Genomic DNA, 18614 nt, shown 5'->3' on the forward strand with positions numbered 1-18614 from the left:
GTGTTATATATTCACGATTTGGACGATAAAATGGCAGCTGGATTTTAACACAGAAAAGTGTGAGATCATGCATTTAGGGAGGTCAAATAGGTATAAGGAGTACATAGTAAATGGGAATATACTAAGAGGGGTAGATGAAGAGAGAGATCTTGGTGTACAAGTACACACATCCCTAAAGGCAGCAGTTCAAATAGACAAAAGTTGTAAAGAAAGCAAATGGAATGCTCTCCTTCATTGACAGAGGTATAGAATATAAAAGTAAGGATATAATATTGGAATTGTATGAAACTCCAGTGAGGCCACAACTGGTGTATTTTGTGCAATTCTAGTCACGGCATTACAGGGGGGGGGGGGCGTAATTGCTCTGGAGATAGTGCAGAAGAGGTTTACAAGAATGTTGACAGGGCTAGAAAAGTGTAGCTATGAGGAGAGATTGGTTAGGTTAGGGTTATTTTCCATGGAACAAAGAAGGCTGAGGAGTGATTTGATTGAGGTGTACAAAATTATCAGGGGAAAAGATAGAGCAGACAGAATAAAATTGTTTCCCTTGGTGGAGCATTCTAGAACCAGGGGACATAGATTCAAGGTAAGTTGCAGAAGGTGTAGAGGGGACATGAGGAAGAACGTTTTTACACAGCGAGTAGTGAGTGTCTGAAATTCACTGCCTGAGTTGGTGGTGGAGACAGAGACCCTAAACTCTTTTAAAATGTACCTGGATCTGCACCGTAAGTGCTGTAATGTACAGTGCCAAGGACCGGGTGCAAGAAAGTGGGATTAGAAAGGGCACCTGGGTGTTCTTGGGGACAAGATGGGCCAAATGGCCTCTTTCTATGCTGCAACTTTTCTATGGCTCTAAGGACTGCAGGCAGGCTCTCAAAACGGAAAAAAAGTCAGAAGCCTTCCAGCTTGAAAGTAGGTGCAGGTTACCATCGAAAGTAACTGAGAGAGAGGCCCTTCGAAATGGATGGCTCTGTCCACCTTTTTCAAATACGTTTTTTTAATCAATTGATGTGATGTGGGCGTCAGTGGATAGGCCAGCATTTCTTGTCCATCTCTAATTGCCCTTGAGAAGGTGGTGGCGTGCTGCCTTCTTGAACCGCTGCAGTGCCTGAGGTACACCCACAATGCCAGGATTTTGATCCAGCAACCCAGTTCGGAAATGGCTATATATTTCCAAGTCAGGATGTGGCTTCGAGGGGATGTTGCAGGTCTTGATGCTCTCAAATAATAAATAGTTTTGGCAGCTGAACCACCATTGTTTGTGCTGGAACATTCTGGTGGAGTTCTGCACATCCTCCTCATTGGGCCATTAATTGATCATTAATGGCTACACATTGCTGCCTGACAGGGTGTCACTGTTCACCAGCCTCTGGCAAGATTGTCCAGAGACAAGAACATGCTGCCCTCCAACCCAGTGCCCTAATCTGCAAGTTTGCTCCTGGTCCCACCTTCAATCCCATCTCCAAACCCACCATTGTGGGACCGGGAAAACAGTCCAACATTTAGAATAATGGCCAATCCCCTGAAGTTAATGCGAAACATCAAATGCTGCCTGACCATGAAAGCATCATGGTGTGAGTATGAACCATCATGCTGTGTGTTTCCAGTGTTTTTGCATCAAAGTATTCCATCAAAGTTATGTGTGCTTTAATTGTCAGCTCTCTTGCTTCTGGGTCTAAAAATTGTGGGTTCATGTTCCACTCCAAGACTTAAGCACATAGAAATCTAGGCTGACACTTCCGTGCAATACTGAGAGAATACTGCACTGTCAGAGATGCTTTTTTTCAGGTGAGACCTTAAACTCTTTACGGTCAAAAAGGTTCCATGGGATTATTTCAAACATTTACAGGAGAGTTATCCATTGTGAGGCCATGATGAGACCAGCCATGATCGTATTGAATGGTGGAGCAGGCTAAGAGGCTAAATTGCCTACTCCTGCTCCTAGTTCTTATATCCTTATGTTCTAAGAAAGAACTATTCTGTCTAATTCCACCTTGCAGCTCTTGGTCTGTAGCCCTGTAGATAACAGCACCTCAAGCACAAATCTGGTGTTCTTGATTAATAAGGGGATCAGGGGTTAGAGGTGAAGGGAGAAGAATGGGAATATGGATCATATCAGCCATGATCAAATGGCAGAGCGCACCTGATGGGCTGAATGGCCTAAATCTGCTCTTATATCTTGTGGTCTTATGGTGCGCAGGCCACTATTTAGGCCTCAATCAATATCATAAAGAACAGAGAGTATTTAGTCATTGCCATTTGTGGGAGCTTTTTTAAATTCTTTTGTGGGATGTGGGCACCTGTGACAAGGTCAGCATTTGTTGCCCATCCCTAATTGCCCTTGAACTGGCCTGCTTGACAGTTTCAGATGGCAGTTAAATGTCAACCACATTACTGTGGGTCTGTAGTCATATGTGGGCCAGACCAGATAAGAATGGCAGATTTCCTTCACTAAAGCACACTAGTGAACCAGGTGGGTTTTTACAACAATCAGTGATAGTTTCATAGTCACCATCACTGAGACTAGCTTTTCAATTCCAGATTTATTTATTGAATTTAAATTCCACCAGCTGCCATGGTGGGATTTAACCCCATGACCCCAGAGAATTCACCTGGGCCTCTGAATTACTAGTAATTCACATTACCACTACATCACCATCTCCCCACAGTGTGCAGGTTTGCTGCTATGTTTCCCTGGATTACAATGGTGACGACTGTTAAGATTCCAGATCAGACCCCAATATTTGTTCGGATTGCAGACAAGAACTCCAAACACTTTTCTTTTTAATTTGTAAAACTGTGAGGAAAGAATACTTCACCCGGGAGTGATAACTCTGACCAATAGGTATCTTTTATGTTAAAACAGAGTTTAATTTAAACACAGAATTAACTGCATTAACATAAAAGAAAATAGCATTAAAATTATCAGTCAAACAGTTCTTAACCTCAAGGAAAAACGTACGATCTATACCTGCTACTAACTCCAATTCAGCAACCCCAATACAGTTCAAATGCCACTTAAAAATAAAGTTAACAGAACGGGTTTACTTGCTTATTTATGCAGAACTTTGAAGAGAGAGACCCTTTCAGGAACAACCTGAAAATCCTTCGGTCTGGCCAGTCTCTTCTGCTCAACCTGGCAGCATTTGGCAAAATTGCTGTTCAACTTCAAAACTTCTAGGAGATTGTCAAAACTAAAGACAGACTTGACTCCTCTCATTAATTACATAATCTGTATCCCACTATGATGTTCCATCATCTGCTTAGCTAGGACTACATACAATCCCTCACAAATTATCTATCTCCAGGGATGCTGCAGCAATCATAACAATGTTCCTTTCGGCATCTCCATGAAAACAGGTAAGTAGTTCAAATTAATAATTATCTCACATTTATGGCCTCTTAATGGCAGCTTTAGCAAACACACACTCTGGATACCTTAACCTAGGTTCTTAATATTACTGGAACAAATATATACCTTAATTCAAGCTTTTAAAAAAATCTTACTGCAACAAATACAAACTAAAATATTTCTACCAATTTCTTACATTCATCACACTATACGTCAAAGTATTACATCGGCAGTAAAGTGCTTTGGGGCAACCTGAGTTTGTAAGAAATCTATCCAGAGCCAAATCAGTCTTTATTTTCCTCATTATCCCCTAAAGTCAGGAAATGAAAAAATGTTCAGCAGCTAAAATTTCAACTGATTTATTGTCAATGTATTTGTGTACTGTACATGAATATGACACTCAAAGCAACACAGTTTATTTTGTTTGCAGTGCTTCTACATCACAGAATCACAACAACAGCACCATAAATGCTGCCAAATCCTATGCAACATCCATGTCTTGTACAGCAGCCAGCAGGTAAAATCTATAAACCTCATCTCTGCCTATCTCAAAGTCCAATTTTCCAGACCATAAAAGCTTTGTTAAAAGATGTGAAACGTAAACTCGGCTTTGCGGCGGATTCCTTCAGATTTTGTTGTGTAATGTGTGAAAACCACCTAAACAGTCAAATGTGCTGCTGCACTGCATTAAAGAAATGGAGAATAAAGAAGTGATTTTGGGTGCTTGAGGTGCTTGTAAAAGCTTCTTATTATCTCCCTGGCAACTCACCGAATATCAACACATTATTTATCAGTGAATCGACCACTTGTATTATTTTTGTGAAACAAGCTAATTAATATCTGGGCTAATTTTACAACATGGTCATAAATATTACAGCTGATCCTATCTTTCTGTTTCGGACTTGCCCTTGCATGATGTAATTTTCTCCCATCTACCTTGCACGGGTGTGGTGAGACAGATGCAAGTTTTAATGAATTAAATGTATTAGCGAGAAACCAGTTAGCAATATTTGCAACTATTGTCAATAACAGTTTCTATTAAGTAATAAATTTAACTGAAATATGTCCTGTGAACAAAGCTGCCACAATTTTATTACAATCCAGGACCAGACCCCAACAGTGGCTAGGACACTGGACCGAAACCCCAATCCTTTATAAGACTGTGTGGGAACAATATTTCGCTCCAGGATAGATTGCATGAAGAAATAGGGATTTGGTATTTTAAAACAATCCTTTATTATTAACACAACAGTGAACTCTTTAATCTCACAGCCGAAAATAGTTTATAATTACCCGTTAAACAATACTACTAAATACGTGAAACACAATGGGCGCGATTCTCCGCCCCCCACGACGGGTCGGAGAATAGCGGGAGGGCCTTCCCGACATTTTTCCCGACCTCCCGCTATTCTCCCCCCCCCCCCCACGCCCGCCCCCCGACACGAATCGCTGCTCACCATTTTTTTACGGCGAGCAGCGATTCTCCCCTAGCCGATGGGCCGAGTTCCCAGGCCTTTATGACCGTTTTCACGAACGGCAACACACCTGCTCTCACCGTTCGTGAAAACGGCCGCAAAGTGCCGTTCTGGGTAACCATGGCACCGATTGGCACGACCGCACCACGGCCGTGCCAAGGGTGCCATGGGCCCGCGATCGGTGGGTACCAATCGCGGGCAGCGGGTCCGAACCCCGCGCACTCTTTGTTCCTCCGTCGCTCCGCTGGATCAGTCCGCGGAGCGGCTGAGGGGCATACCGGCCCGCACATGCGTGGGTTTCACGCATATGCATGATGACGTCATCCGCGCATGCGCGGTTTGGAGCAGTCCAATCCGCGCATGCGCAGCTGACGTCATCATGCGCGTCAGCCGCCGTTAACTTTGGCGCACGGGCTTAGCGAATTTCGCTAAGCCTGCGATGCAGAGGTTCACGGGGCCCCGCTGCTAGCCCCGACCGGGGAGCAGAATCGGGTGCCGGGAGGGGGCGCGGAGGCTGCCGGGAAACACGGCCGGTTTCATGGCAGCCTTCACGACTCTCCGCATTTGCGGAGAATCGCGCCCAATGCCCTTAATTACTATCTCTGGGTTGGATTCTTCCACCCCGCCACTGTAAAAATGCCACAGGCGAGACGTCGACAATGGAAAAATCCATTGACATCAGGTGGGATTTTCCAGCTGCTGGTCAAACGAGGCCAGAGAATCCCGCCCCCTATTTCCAATTAAAGAACAAGAAAGGAAAAAATACAGCTCTTAATCCAGCCTACATCCCAATGGCACAAAGTAATACTTGCTTTCCAGAACAGACTTGTTTCATGTTAGAACCCCTGCAGACTCTGGCTGGATATCTTCAAAAAGCTGTTTCAACAGGTTTGTTTCAGCTTCTTCTTTGTCCTCTGAAAAATCATAACTGCTTTAAATACTATTAATCTTTTTCAACTATCCTGTTGTGAGAACAAAATACTTTATTTGTGATCCGAAGGGTAGCCAGATCCAAACTCAACTAAAAAGCTTTCTCAAAATGTCTGAATATCTGAGCTCTACCCAGCAATGACATCATCTCCCCAAGGTGAAAACAAATTAACTCCACAGGTTGAAAACACATTAACTCCCCAGGGATTCTCCCCTACTCAGACAACAATGCATTAGCCCAGGCTTTGTACTCTGGCCAATTTCACCTGCGGTTCCTAAAAACTTTCTGCTCTCGCTAAAACAAGATTATTTTAAAAACATGACAACTGCAGTCAAACACACTCGAACCCAGGCTGGCTAATCCTTAAATCTCCAAACGTTTACATGGTTTCTACTTGGAACATTCTGCTCTCGGAAACAATCTGCTTTCAATGAACCGTTCATCCTGGTCATTGCTGCTGATCTGATTTTGTCAGGTTATATGTAGATTAAAATGACCCATGATTATTGCACTCCCTTTATCAAAAGCCCCCAATATTTCTTCTTGTATACTTTATCCTACATGGTGGTTACTGTTTCGGGGCCTGTGGAATATTCACACTTGTGACTTCTTTCCCTGACTATTCCTCACCTCTACCTAATCTCAAAGCAATTCTACATCCTAATCTCCTGAATCAAGGTCATCTCTAACTATTGTACCAATGCCATCCTTGGTTAACAGTGCTACCCCTCAGGCAGCATGGTGGCGCAATGGTTAGCACTGCTGCCACACGGCACCAAAGTCCCAGATTCGATGTTGGTCCTGGGTCACTGTTCATGTGGAGTTTCATTGTCCCCATGTCTGCGTGGGTCTCACCCCAATAACCCCCCAAAAACATGATGTGCAGGGTAGGTGGAATGGCCATGCTAAATTGCCCCTCAATTGAAAAGAAAAGTAATTGGATACTTTAAATTTAAAAAAAAATAACCAGTACTACCCCTCAACCTTTACCTAGCTTCCTATTCTTCTTGAATGTCATATAACCTTCATTTAATATTCCGGGCCCCAATTCTTCTCATCCTGTCACCATCTTTCCATAATGGCTATCAGATCATATTTATTTACTTCAACGTGCGTCATCAATTCATTTACTTTGTTATGAAGTCTGCACACATTCAGATGCAGAGCCAGAAGCTTTGTCTTGTTAACTTTATACCATCTAGTCTCTGTCCTGTTATTCTATGACCCTCATTCCCATATTATTATTGTCTCCTGCCTTGAATCTACCCTTGATTTGCTATATTCATCCAAGACTGGCCCCTCACCCACTTTGTTTAGTTTAAAACCCTTTATACTTCACTTGCTTTGCGGTTTGCTAAAATACTCATCCAGGCACGGTTCAGGTGTAGACCGTCCCAATGGTACAGCCCGCCCCACTTTCTCCAGCACCGATGCCAGTGACCCATGAGTATTCATCCCTGTAATCTTATTTTCCCAATGCCAATTTGTACTTGGCTCAGATAATAATCCGGAGATTATCACCTTTGAGGTTCTGCTTCTTAATTTGGTGCCTAGCTCCTAATACTGACTACGCAGAACCTCTTTCCTTCTCCTACCTATGTCGTTGGCACCGACATGAACCACAAAAAATGGATCCTCCTCCTCCCACTGTAGGTCCCTCTCCAGCTCTGGGTAAATGCCCCCAAACCCTGGCATTGGGCAGGCAACACAGTCGTCTGGACTCCCGCTATTTGATGCAGAGTGCTGTGCGAGTAAAAGGATCATGATTAAAAATGAATTAAACTTGGTGATATGCATAAGCAGAGCAGATGAACATGTAATTTACATTAGAGGATAGATGCACGATAGTTAAGAATTAAGATGGATGTTGGTCCATTTGGTTATTTTAATGATCTGTGCAGTTCATTAAATATATATCCATTTTTAAATAGCAATCTGAAACTAGGTTAAAACATGCAAATATTGGCCATTTGGCTTTTAGCTGGAAACCAAATGGCCAATATTTACATTTATTATTAAAACATTTGATTGCCCAGCAGATTGTTCCAAAAATGTCCTATAATTGAAGCTGCCCCTGTGCTTCCAATTTTTGTCAATATCCAGTTCTGAATTGCAGAGATGGAGCAGCTGTAGTGCATTGGCTGGATAGCATGTTTCTCAACATGTTTATTCTGCAGTTTAAGGGTGTGCAGGCAGAGAAGTAACGGGTGACCACCAGGCAGTTGAGAAGGATCAGGCAGGCAGTGCAAGAGGCCCTAAGAGTGCATCTCACTCCCCATTCTGAATGCTGGTGAGACTGAGGGTTCTCCTGGGGTGTGCAATCAGAGCCTAGACCACAGCACCATGACTGGCTCAGCTGTAAAAAGGATAAAGAGGAAGATTGGAAAAGCAATAATGATGGTGAATTCAATAGTTAGGGGAACAGATAGGTGCTTCTGCGGCCACAGATTCGACTCTATGGTTTCAAGGATGTCACTGAGCAGATTCAGAGCTCTCTAAAGGGGGAAGAAGGGCACAGTTGTGGGGGCATCAGGGGTAAGCGTGAACATCCATCAGCCCAGGTCTAAAGCAGCACCAACAACATAGATAAAAAGCACAATGAGGTGAGGGAGCTAGAGAAGAAACTAGTGACCAGGACTTAAAAAGGTAGTAATCTCAAAGTTATTTCCAATATCACATGCTCGTGAGTATGGAAATAGGAGGGTACGACATGGCTGGAGAGATGGTGCACGTGGGAGGGCTTCAGTTTTCTGGAATATTAGGGCCAGATCTAGGGGAGATGGGAACTGTACAATCCAGATGCAGTGCGCCTAAACCCAAGACCAATGTTATTGCAGGGCTAGTACTATTGGAGAAGATTTAAACTAACATGATGTGGGTGTACGGTAACTAGGAGGTAATCATAGAATCCTACAGTGCCGAAGGAGACCATTCAGTCCATCGAGTCTGAACCGACCCTTTGAAATGCCACCCTACCTAGGCCCAATCTCCCACCCTATGCCCGTAATTCATCTAACCTACACAACTTTGGACTGTGGGAGGAAACTGGAGCAAAAGGAGGCAATCCATGCAGGCACAGTGAAAATGTGCAAACTCCACACAGTCACCCAAGGTCAGAATTGAATCTGGGTCCCTGCTACTGTGAGGCAGCAGTCCTAACCACTGTGCCACCGTGCCACCAATGAGAGATGAAATCTGAGAGAGGAAAGACAAGGTGCCAAGAAAGTTCGAGCAGACAGATAGCATTAAAATAGGAAATAGTAGTTATTAGGTGGGGTCTGAAAACAAAGGAATTTAATAGGGTCCCAAATTAGGTTTACTGTGACTTTAAGTGAATGCGCAGAGGTTGGTGAGCTGCAGGATAAGATTTTGTGGTTTTAATGGAGACTGGGCTCAAAACATGTCATGAACAGGTACTAAATATTCTTGGATACAAAGTATGGAGGAAAGATAGGGAAGGACAGAAAGGAGGAGGGGCAAAATTATTGATTATAAAGTACATTAGAAGAACAATGGTGGAGACAGAGGATGTCCTAAAGGGTGAAGGGCAAAATCCATTTCATTCGAGCTAAGGAACAACAGGGTATGTTTGCTGGGTATATTCTATAAGCCACCAACTAGTGGGAAAGATGTCGAGGAACAAACTTGCAAGGAAATTTCAGAGAGTTGCGATAATTATGGAGTAATTATAATGTGGGACTTTAACTATCTTAATATAGACTGGGTCAATAATAGTTGTTATGTATCAGAGAATACATCCCTTGGAGTGATGTTGGCAAATCAATGGGCAGCTTTTAGAAGGCAAAGTCAGCGTTATTCAGGAGTGGAGTCAGGTTTGGAGTGGTGTACCCGACAAGGCTGAAAGTGACTCTTTAGTAGAAAGATCAGTTTTTCGATACACTGGAGGAGGTGGAGGCTTTTGTCAAGGAGCATGGACTTAGACTTGATTGAATGGATCGGGTTGGGATTTTAATGGGGACTATCAGGGGATTGGTTTTAGAGGAGTTGTAGTTTGTACCTGTTGTAAGTTTGGGATTGACGGACTATGATTGTCAGGGGGTAGTGATCAGGGCAACAGAATGGGGTATATGTCACGTCAAGTCAGCTCAGTGCCATCCTGTAACAAATGGGTTGGCCGAACGTTTAGTTCAATCATCGAAACCTTACATCAAGGTATCGAAGGACCGAGGTATATTGGCAAGACGGGTAAACAAATTCTCAATATCTTACTAGAACACCGCACACACAACAACACAGAGTTCACCAGCAATGCTGCTATTCAGCTGGTAACTGAGAACACAGTTGTATTTGTTAATACCAACTGATACTTCTGAACTTGTCAAATGACAACAACAAACGTAGATTGCAAGAAGGGAACAAAGTTCTGCAAAGTGAGTATTTGATCAAGGAGATCAAGTACTAGCCAGATGCTACACCACTAGCGAGAAATGGCTACTTGCTGAGATCCTAGCAAAGACAGGAACATAAAACATAATACCATAAAACCTGGAAGCATTATGAGAAAGGCAATGGGCGGAATTCTCCCATCGGGAGACAAACAGCCGACGCCAGACTGAAACCCGGAGTGTTTCACTCCGGCGTCAGAGGCCGCTCGTCGCCCCTTATTCTCCACCCCCCCCCCCCCCCCCCCCCCACCCCCCCCCCCCACCCGCTAGGAGCGGCGGCGCGTGAATTCCGCGCACCGGGCCTTGAAGTTTGCGTCAAAGCGGCGCGCTGGGAATGATGCAGCCGGCGCGCCAAAGTGACGTCAGCCGCGCATGCGCAGGTTGGCCGGCGCCAACCCGCGCATGCGCGGTTGCTGTCTTCCCCTCCACTGCCCCGCAAGACATGGCAGCTTGATCTTGCGGGGCAGCGGAGGGAAAAGACTGCGTTTTTAGAGACGCCGGCCCGACAATCGGTGGGCACCGATCGCGGGCCAGACATCTGCTGAGCAAGCCCGTGGTGCTCGATCCTCCCTTCGCCCCCACAGGCCCCACACTCACCGGTCGCGCGCTGTTCACGCCGGCAGCGACCAGGTGTGGTTGGAGCCGGCGTCAACCAGTCGGGTTCGGCAAGCCGCTTGGCTCATCCGGGCCGGCGAATCGCCGTGAGAAACGGCGAGTGGCGATTCTCCGAGCGGCCTATCGCAAAATGCCACACGCCATTTTGGGGGGGTGGGAAAATCGCGGGGGGTGCCAGGGAGGCATGGCGTGATTCACCTGGCCCTCCCGTGATTCTCCCCCCCGGCGTGGGGTGCGGAGAATAGCGCCCAATGAATGGCTTTAATTGGACATCGGCTGGTAGAATGGGCAGGCAAGTGGCAGATGAAATATAATGCAGAGAAGTGTGAAGCAATTCATTTTGGTAGGAAGAATGAGAAGAAACAATACAAAAGAAAGGGCACAATTCTGCACAGGATGCAGCATCAGAGAGACCTATCAGACCAATCGGTGTCGACTTGCCAACCAATCAGCACCCTTTTCTTATGCAATATAAATTATTGCCCCCTGTGAAATTTAGTATTCTTGCATCTGCCCTGATGAGTGAGGGGTGAAAAGCTTCCATAGCAATGCTCAAGTTCTGCACCACCAAAGCGAATTAAAGTAGGTTAAAATAATGAGCAATATTAGTTATATTTTCAATGAGAGTAGATGTTAATCATCTTTAATAAAATAAAAATTTTCTTCTAGCTATGGATCTTTAAAGCATATATACATACAGATCAAATCGGAGATTCTGGCGTTCTTCAAAGAAGTAATCTAGAAGGAATTTTCGTACAAAATCTGGGTTCAATGTATTGTCGATAGCTTCTGTTCTTCCATACTGTTGAAAAAAATATATATTTAATTTGAAGCACCACCTTATGCATTTTCTGACATTTTGAGGAAGGCGAAAGCGTAACAAATGTGCCAAGAAGTATAATCAAGATTTACATATTAGCGCAGTGAATAAGAAAAATATATTAAAAAGGATTCTACGGCCTCCCAGCCGTGGATGTCTTGGCAGCGGGATGCGGCATGCCTATCTCTGCTCCCGCCACTGTCAATGGGAATTCCCATTGAAGACACCCCAAGCTGCCGGAAGAAATGCAGTGAGGATGCACTGGGAGTGGGACCAGAGAATCCCGCTGCCAACGAACGGCCAGAGAAACCAGCCACTGAATTTAAATGCCCAATTTAGAAATGTTAAGCCAAATTTTCCATTCTCCACTATTAGTGGAAAAGTAAACACAAGCATAAACCTAAGTAATACTGATAAATATTGCATGCCAAGCAATTCTCATAGTCCAACTTGGTTTCATAGACTTTAACAAATATTATATTCAACATTAATTATGAAAAACTTATGCATAATTACAAGAGGAGGTTAATTGAAATTGAATGTTCAACTTCAGGTTAAGCCTCTAGTTCATGAGTTTAACAGAGATTTCAAAGTATTATCTCAATAGTGAAAGGAATTAATATAAAGTGGATGGAGTGTCAGCTTTGTCCGCACAAAATTAAACCTATTTTGGGGTTATTTATGTTTATTTTCTCTAATTTCTGCTCAAATCATTTGCACATCACTCTATGCAAAATCTGCATGGATCAGCACAATCAGGCAACATTTTGGAATGTAATATTTCTCGAAGCAAATTTGTCTTTAGAGATATAACTATTCTTTGATATACTTAAGTTTAGTAAATAATTAGTGTCATTTCATCATAAAGCTAGTGATTACCACAAAAATTAGGCATTTTAAGCAGTGTCTAGTCCCTCCTGCATGTAGCCCAATTCTAAAATACGGAAAATTACTTTAAAATAAATTGTACAAAACCATTTACGAGTGATATTGGTGTACAGTAATCAGTCTCTTAGTATATTTTGAATATTCTATTCAAAGGCCTTCTTATTAGTGTCCGAACATCTGAAGAAAATTGTTTTTTAGAGTCTTCTCGAATGCCTGAAAATGCCTGAAAATGAGTAAAATGATCACAGAAACATGAGTTGCGCTGAACATAACGTGCATTTAAAATTCCACAGTCTTTAGCGCTGGATTTTGATGATATGGAGCGAACTGTGGGAAAATAATACAACCGAGAAGAAACTGAAGTGCAGAGAGCTTTGATAATGTAAGCAGGGAACAGCTATTTCCACTGGAGGTTCAGTAAAAGAAAATAAAAGGATTGAGTTCTGTATAGCGCCTTCGATGACCTCAGCACTTTACAGTGTGGTCAGTGTTTTAATGTGAACAGTAAGGTTCCAGATCATGGGTGGGATTGTCCAGTTCCCCGGCCGCGTGTTTCTTAGTGGCGCAGCATCTACTGACGGCAGGATTCCATCTTCCTGCCACTTGCCAATGGGATTTCCCATTGTAACCACTCGACACTGCCGGGAACCCTGCGGGTGTGGGTACACGGTAGGCGGAAAAAGTGAATCGCAACAACCAAAGGGCCCCATCTGTTATAAGGTGTAGATTGATGGCTAGATTTTGGCCAGAACACTGGGGGGAATTGCCCTGCTCTTCTTCGACTACTTCCCTTCATTCTTTTGCATCTAGCTGACAGGGCCATTGTTCAACGTCTCATTCATAAGATGGACCTCCTTCAAGACTGCACTTGTCAGCTTAATGTTTTAGGCTCAAATCTCAAATGGGATTTGAGCTCATGACTTTGGACTGAGAGGCGAGAGTATTACTGAGCTTTGGTTAACCCATATAACCAAAGAAAAACAAAGTTAAGACTGTTCAAAAAACTAAGGGAAATTTCAGGGACATTTTCTCACACTTAAGACTGATCTTTCAGCCTCTCCACTGACTGCCCACTAACCCCATCAGATCTTGGGCAAGCGGAGATAAGCCACTGAGGGTCGGAGAGGAGTAGTCTTCCGGGCCCATGGAGGCCATCAGGTAGTCCTGACAGCTGAACAATGAAAATCGTGGGAAACCTGGCAAACAACGATGTTAATTTCCCAGATGTAAACGCTGCAAATGACTCCAAAGCTGGAAATATGTCTAGAGTCACTGGTACATCCCTGGGTCATGCTGAAATCTCACTCCACTAAACATCAGGGAAGGGAATGGCAAAAAGGCTCATGCAGTACGTTCTTATCCCTTGGCAGATTATAAATAATAATCTATCAGCTGCATTTAATGCTCGCTCTAACTACTACTGCCCTCGCGGAATTCCACCCAAAGGTCTAACCTGTTTACTAGTATTTAATGGCTCTAGTGGTCGCTTTGATGTTCAATTTTAACCATTATTAATGTTTAAAATGCAGAATTTGTTATAATTTGCATGATTGCTTACATACCTCTCTCCACTCTTTGTTCCCAATTCCTTGCAGGTACAAAACACAAACTGCAAGAAAACAATGCACAGATATGAAGATTAATTACAATTATCACCACAGCATAACATAAGCTACCTTTACAGCTCATACATATGGTGTAAAAAAAAACTACATTACAAATTGTTTCATACATTTGTCCCAGTACATGATTTCTGGAATAGCCGACATGACATTAGGGATACTAGATTAATATTAACTTTGTTGTTCATCTTATGAAATTGGTTCTCCATAGGGTATATTTAAATTATGCCAATTCAGTGAATACACATGAAAAGTTTAAATTAGTAGGAATAATTATTTTTGAATACCAATGAAACAGGTTAAGGTGGTTACGGTCAATGATAAATCCCCTAAAATACAAAATAAATAATGTGTACACTTCACACATAACTGCTAATCTCCTGGGAGGGCAGGGAGGGTGTTATTAAGTGGATGGGGGCGTACCCCTGATGTACTCCAGGAGAGGACCCCCCCCAGAAGTTTTCACACAATGGGAAGTTCAAACTTACGATGTGTTATTACTCTGCACTGGGAACTATCCAATGCTCCCAAGTTAAATTGCGCATTTCGGATGCTTCCAGTTCTCTTAACAGAATAATTGCTCAGGAAAAGTTAGAAGAATGCAAGCCACTTCTATCTCCACCCCTTAACCACCCCCAACGAGACCCCCAACAACCCTTCCGACCACCACCCTAAACCCTACTCAACTGCCCGCTGCAGCAACTACCATCCTACCCACACAACTATACACACCACCCCCTCAACTACCCTCCAAAATCTTCGACTAACCCAACCCCAACTCCCTGACTGGCCCCCAAACTCCCCCGCCCCAACTACCCTCTGAATGCACCCAGCTATCCCTAAACTACACCCCCCCAACCCCAACTTCCCTCCCGAACCTAGACAACACATTCGCCCTCTCCCAACTACCCTCTCGACCTCCCCCGGCTACCCGACTGTGATTGCAATTACTTGGAAGTTATGGCCCTAGTTTATGGGTTCTAGATATAAAAATTGTGTCTCTCCATCAGTTAAGTGATAGAATAATGAGGAATGGATTTGAGGATGAGAAACACACACAAAATACAATACATGACCAAGTATAAACATAGAATTGTGCATAATAGATAAAGGTTCAAAAAAATATGCATTTGCACAAATGTATGGGTAAACCTAACATGAAATTATATATAATTACATTGTTCTATGAAGTTACATGTAAATTACTGCCACATTTCCCATAACATGGTATACAAAAGAACACTTCAAATAAAACAGGAGGCTAAAAATCTGTGGGCCCAGCATCTGGACTCCATGTCTCTGGAAATGACCCTGGTTCAAACGTACATCAATGGGGCAGATTATCAAGACACCCCATGGAACAAATATAAAAAATGTATTCGCTCTGAACTGTTGCTGGTTTTCTAATTTCCTTAAAGTGACAGCCTATTTGAAATGAGCCCTAAATTTGGTATGCCTGCTTTCGCTTGATGTATTTCACCAGATCAGGAGTCCTATCCCCTGGCCATACCTCCCCGAAATAAGCACCATCAGAATCTAGTGGGTAAAGCAGGATCCAACTTACAGTCGTCCTGTCAACATACCCACATTGGAAGAACCAGAAATGTTCAGCCAAAGGAATGTAAACAAATAGTGTGATGAGCCATCAATTGCACGAGAGACGAGTTGCTTTACAAATGTTAGGCTTTAATAAGCTAGAACTTAGCCCTGCGGTTTTCTACAATGGACGACCGCCGGGCGCTTCGACTATTTATACTTCGGTAAGGAGGCGTGGTTAACTCAGCCTCTCAACCAATCGGAGAGCAGTCACATGACTGGTCTCAACCAATCGGTCGGGAGGCACATGACCGACCAGGGCCAATGGTAAGCCGGTGTTCTGCACCAATGGCAGACAGCTATGCAAATCATATCACCACATAGTGTTTTCCTTATTCACTGCAGCTAAATGACTACTGTAAATCTCGCCTCCTTCACAGCTACAGCTACAAAAATAAATAAGTAAATACATTCTTAGTAAAAACTAAAAATACAGAAATAAATGTACATTGTTGAAACAAGAGACATTTGGTCAAAGCTTTTAATTTTGCACAGAATGCCAAATTTGAAACAGCCATAAGAATTTATACTACAGGAAGAGTTGGGAGAGGGTATGGAGGAGGGGTTCTGGTGTGAGGTGCTCCGGAGAGTGAACGCCTCCACCTCGTGCGCAAGGTTGGAGCTGATACAGCTGAAGGTGGTATATGGAGCACACCGCACAAGGGCGAGGATGAGCCGGCTCTTTGAGGGGGTAGAAGATGTGTGTGAAAGTTGGGGGGGGAGCCCGCAAACCACGTTCATATGTTTTGGTCCTGTCCAAAGCTGGAGGATTACCAAAAGGAGTTTTTTAGGGTAATCTCTAAAGAGGTGCACGTGAAACTGGACTCGGGCCCTCGGGAGGCCCTGGCCGGGATTCTCCGAGCCTCTGCGCCTAAATTGCGATCACCGTGGGGGGCGGAGAATGGGCGTTGACGCCGAAATCCAACGCGATGCCGCTCAAATACATAAGGCTGTAGATTAAAACAATCTTTTCACACCAATTTATTAGAATGATTTGACGCAATTGGTAATCAATGCTAAATCAATTACAGCAATCAAATATGTAATTATTACATTCTTATACAATAAGATAAAACCATATGATTAGGACGCAGGAAAACAAGATTAAGATAGGCGAAATTGAACACAAGCAAAAGTGGTCTTGTCTTCTAGTCTGAATACTGTAAATGATAAAGTCCGAAGTTACATGGCACTACAAATATACCACACAAGGGGCGACATTCTCCAACCCCCAGCAGGGTCAGAGAATCGCCAGGGGCCGCCGAAAATCCCGCCCCCGCCGTGGCAGAGATTCTCCGCCACCCGGGAAGTGGCGGGGGCGGGAATCATGCCACCTTGATCGGCGAGGCCCCTGCGGCGATTCTCCGGCCCACGATGGGCCGAAGTCCCGCCGATGGGAGGCCTCTCCCGCCGCCGAGGTTTGAACCACCTCTGGTGGTGGCGGGATCGGCGGCGCGACCGGGCCCCCGGGGTCCTGGGGGGGGGGGGCGCGCCGATCGGACCCCGGGGGGTGCCCCCACGGTGGCCAGGCCCGCGATCGAGGCCCCCCGATCAGGGGGTGGGCCAGTGCCCTGGGGGCACTCTTTCTCCTCCGCCGCCGCCGACATCACCGCCGCGCATGCGCGAACCGGCGAAAGCCTTCCGGTTTTTGCGTCAGTCGGCGTGGTGCCAACCGCTCTGGCACGGGGCTAGCCCCGCAGAGGCCCGACCCCAGAGTGGTTGGTGTCACTCCCCTACGCCGCGACCCCCCCGTCCCGCCGGGTAGGGGAGAATCCCGCCCAAGATGTGGCATCTAACTTTACTTTGCATGTAATGGAACTGATTTATTTGCTAATGGAAAATCAAGTGCTTTTAATGGAATAACTGATATCAGTATCCTTGGTCTGTGTTATATACTGTCCTAGAGGATCCCTCAGAAGTACATTATGAATGACTGAAAATGTAGTTTTATTTAGATCATGAAATTAACATTTTGATGATGTAAGAAGTAGGCGGGGGAAAGTGGGTAAACAGTGCACTCTTATTAATGCGCTAATCAGCCAGCAACCTGTGGTTGTGAATTGCAAATCAGCAATTGTGAATTGTAGCATTGATTATCATACGTAGAGAAAGATACAAAAGAAAAATGGAAAAATTTAAAGAAGAAATGGCAGCTGATTACCAACTGGGCCATACAGCTGCCCAAGGTATGCCCTCTGGATCACGTGGGCCGACAGCTGACTGCGCACCCCTGAGAGGGAGCTTTAATCTCGTTATGGGAGGGGGTCTCCTGGTGGTCAGACAGTACCACGGTGCGGCTTTGCCCCCTGCCTTGGTTGCCTCCTGGCACTGGGCTGTGCTGGAGGGGGGGGGGCAGGGGTAGGGGGCGCTTCTCCGTTGCATGTGCTCACCACTGTTGCTTTTTTTACCTACTGCTCTTTGTCCCTTCAAGTTCCCTCCAACTTGCCCTCTTTCCTGTGGTTTCTTCCCCCCTCCCACCCTCTTGTCTCCACCTCCCCCTTTCTACCTGTCCTCTTTCCTGTGATTTGTTCCCCCCGCACACCCCTCCCCATTGTCCCCCCCCTCCCCTTTCAACTCTCCCCCCACCTCTTCCTTTCACGTCCTTGTTTTGTGCTCTGCTCTGGTGTTCCCCTCCCTCCCCCGTCTACCTCCTCCCCCCACTTTGTCTGCTGGTTACAAACAGATCTTGGAACAAATTGGTGAATAGCCATCACATTTTATGAAAGCTCTTCCTTCCTTCTCTCGCTTGAGGAATTTACCAGGTCGGACAGCCAGTCAGCAGCCTTGGGTGGTGCTGCCAATTGCCAGCCGAGCAGGTGGGTGATCAGGGAGGCAAAGGCTAGGGTGTCCACCCCTATCCCCATGGATAGCTCTGGCTGTCCTGATACCCTGAAGACTGCCACAATTGA

General features: G+C 44.8%; 1 protein-coding gene across 4 annotated transcripts in view; it reads right to left on the reverse strand.

Moving 5' to 3' along the window:
* LOC119973336 (copine-8) overlaps nt 1-18614 on the reverse strand; it is a 449311-nt gene that overhangs the window by 307693 nt on the left and 123004 nt on the right. For all 4 annotated transcript variants that reach the window (XM_038811212.1, XM_038811215.1, XM_038811214.1 and 1 more), the window contains 2 exons: nt 14050-14096; nt 11478-11581 (listed from right to left, as the gene is read on the reverse strand). In XM_038811212.1, the coding sequence (XP_038667140.1) occupies nt 11478-11581; nt 14050-14096 (151 nt within the window). The remainder of the gene's footprint in view (nt 1-11477; nt 11582-14049; nt 14097-18614) is intronic.

The sequence above is a fragment of the Scyliorhinus canicula genome, chromosome 11 (assembly GCF_902713615.1).
Source record: "Scyliorhinus canicula chromosome 11, sScyCan1.1, whole genome shotgun sequence".
In the NCBI taxonomy this organism is placed as follows: Eukaryota; Metazoa; Chordata; class Chondrichthyes; order Carcharhiniformes; family Scyliorhinidae; genus Scyliorhinus; species Scyliorhinus canicula.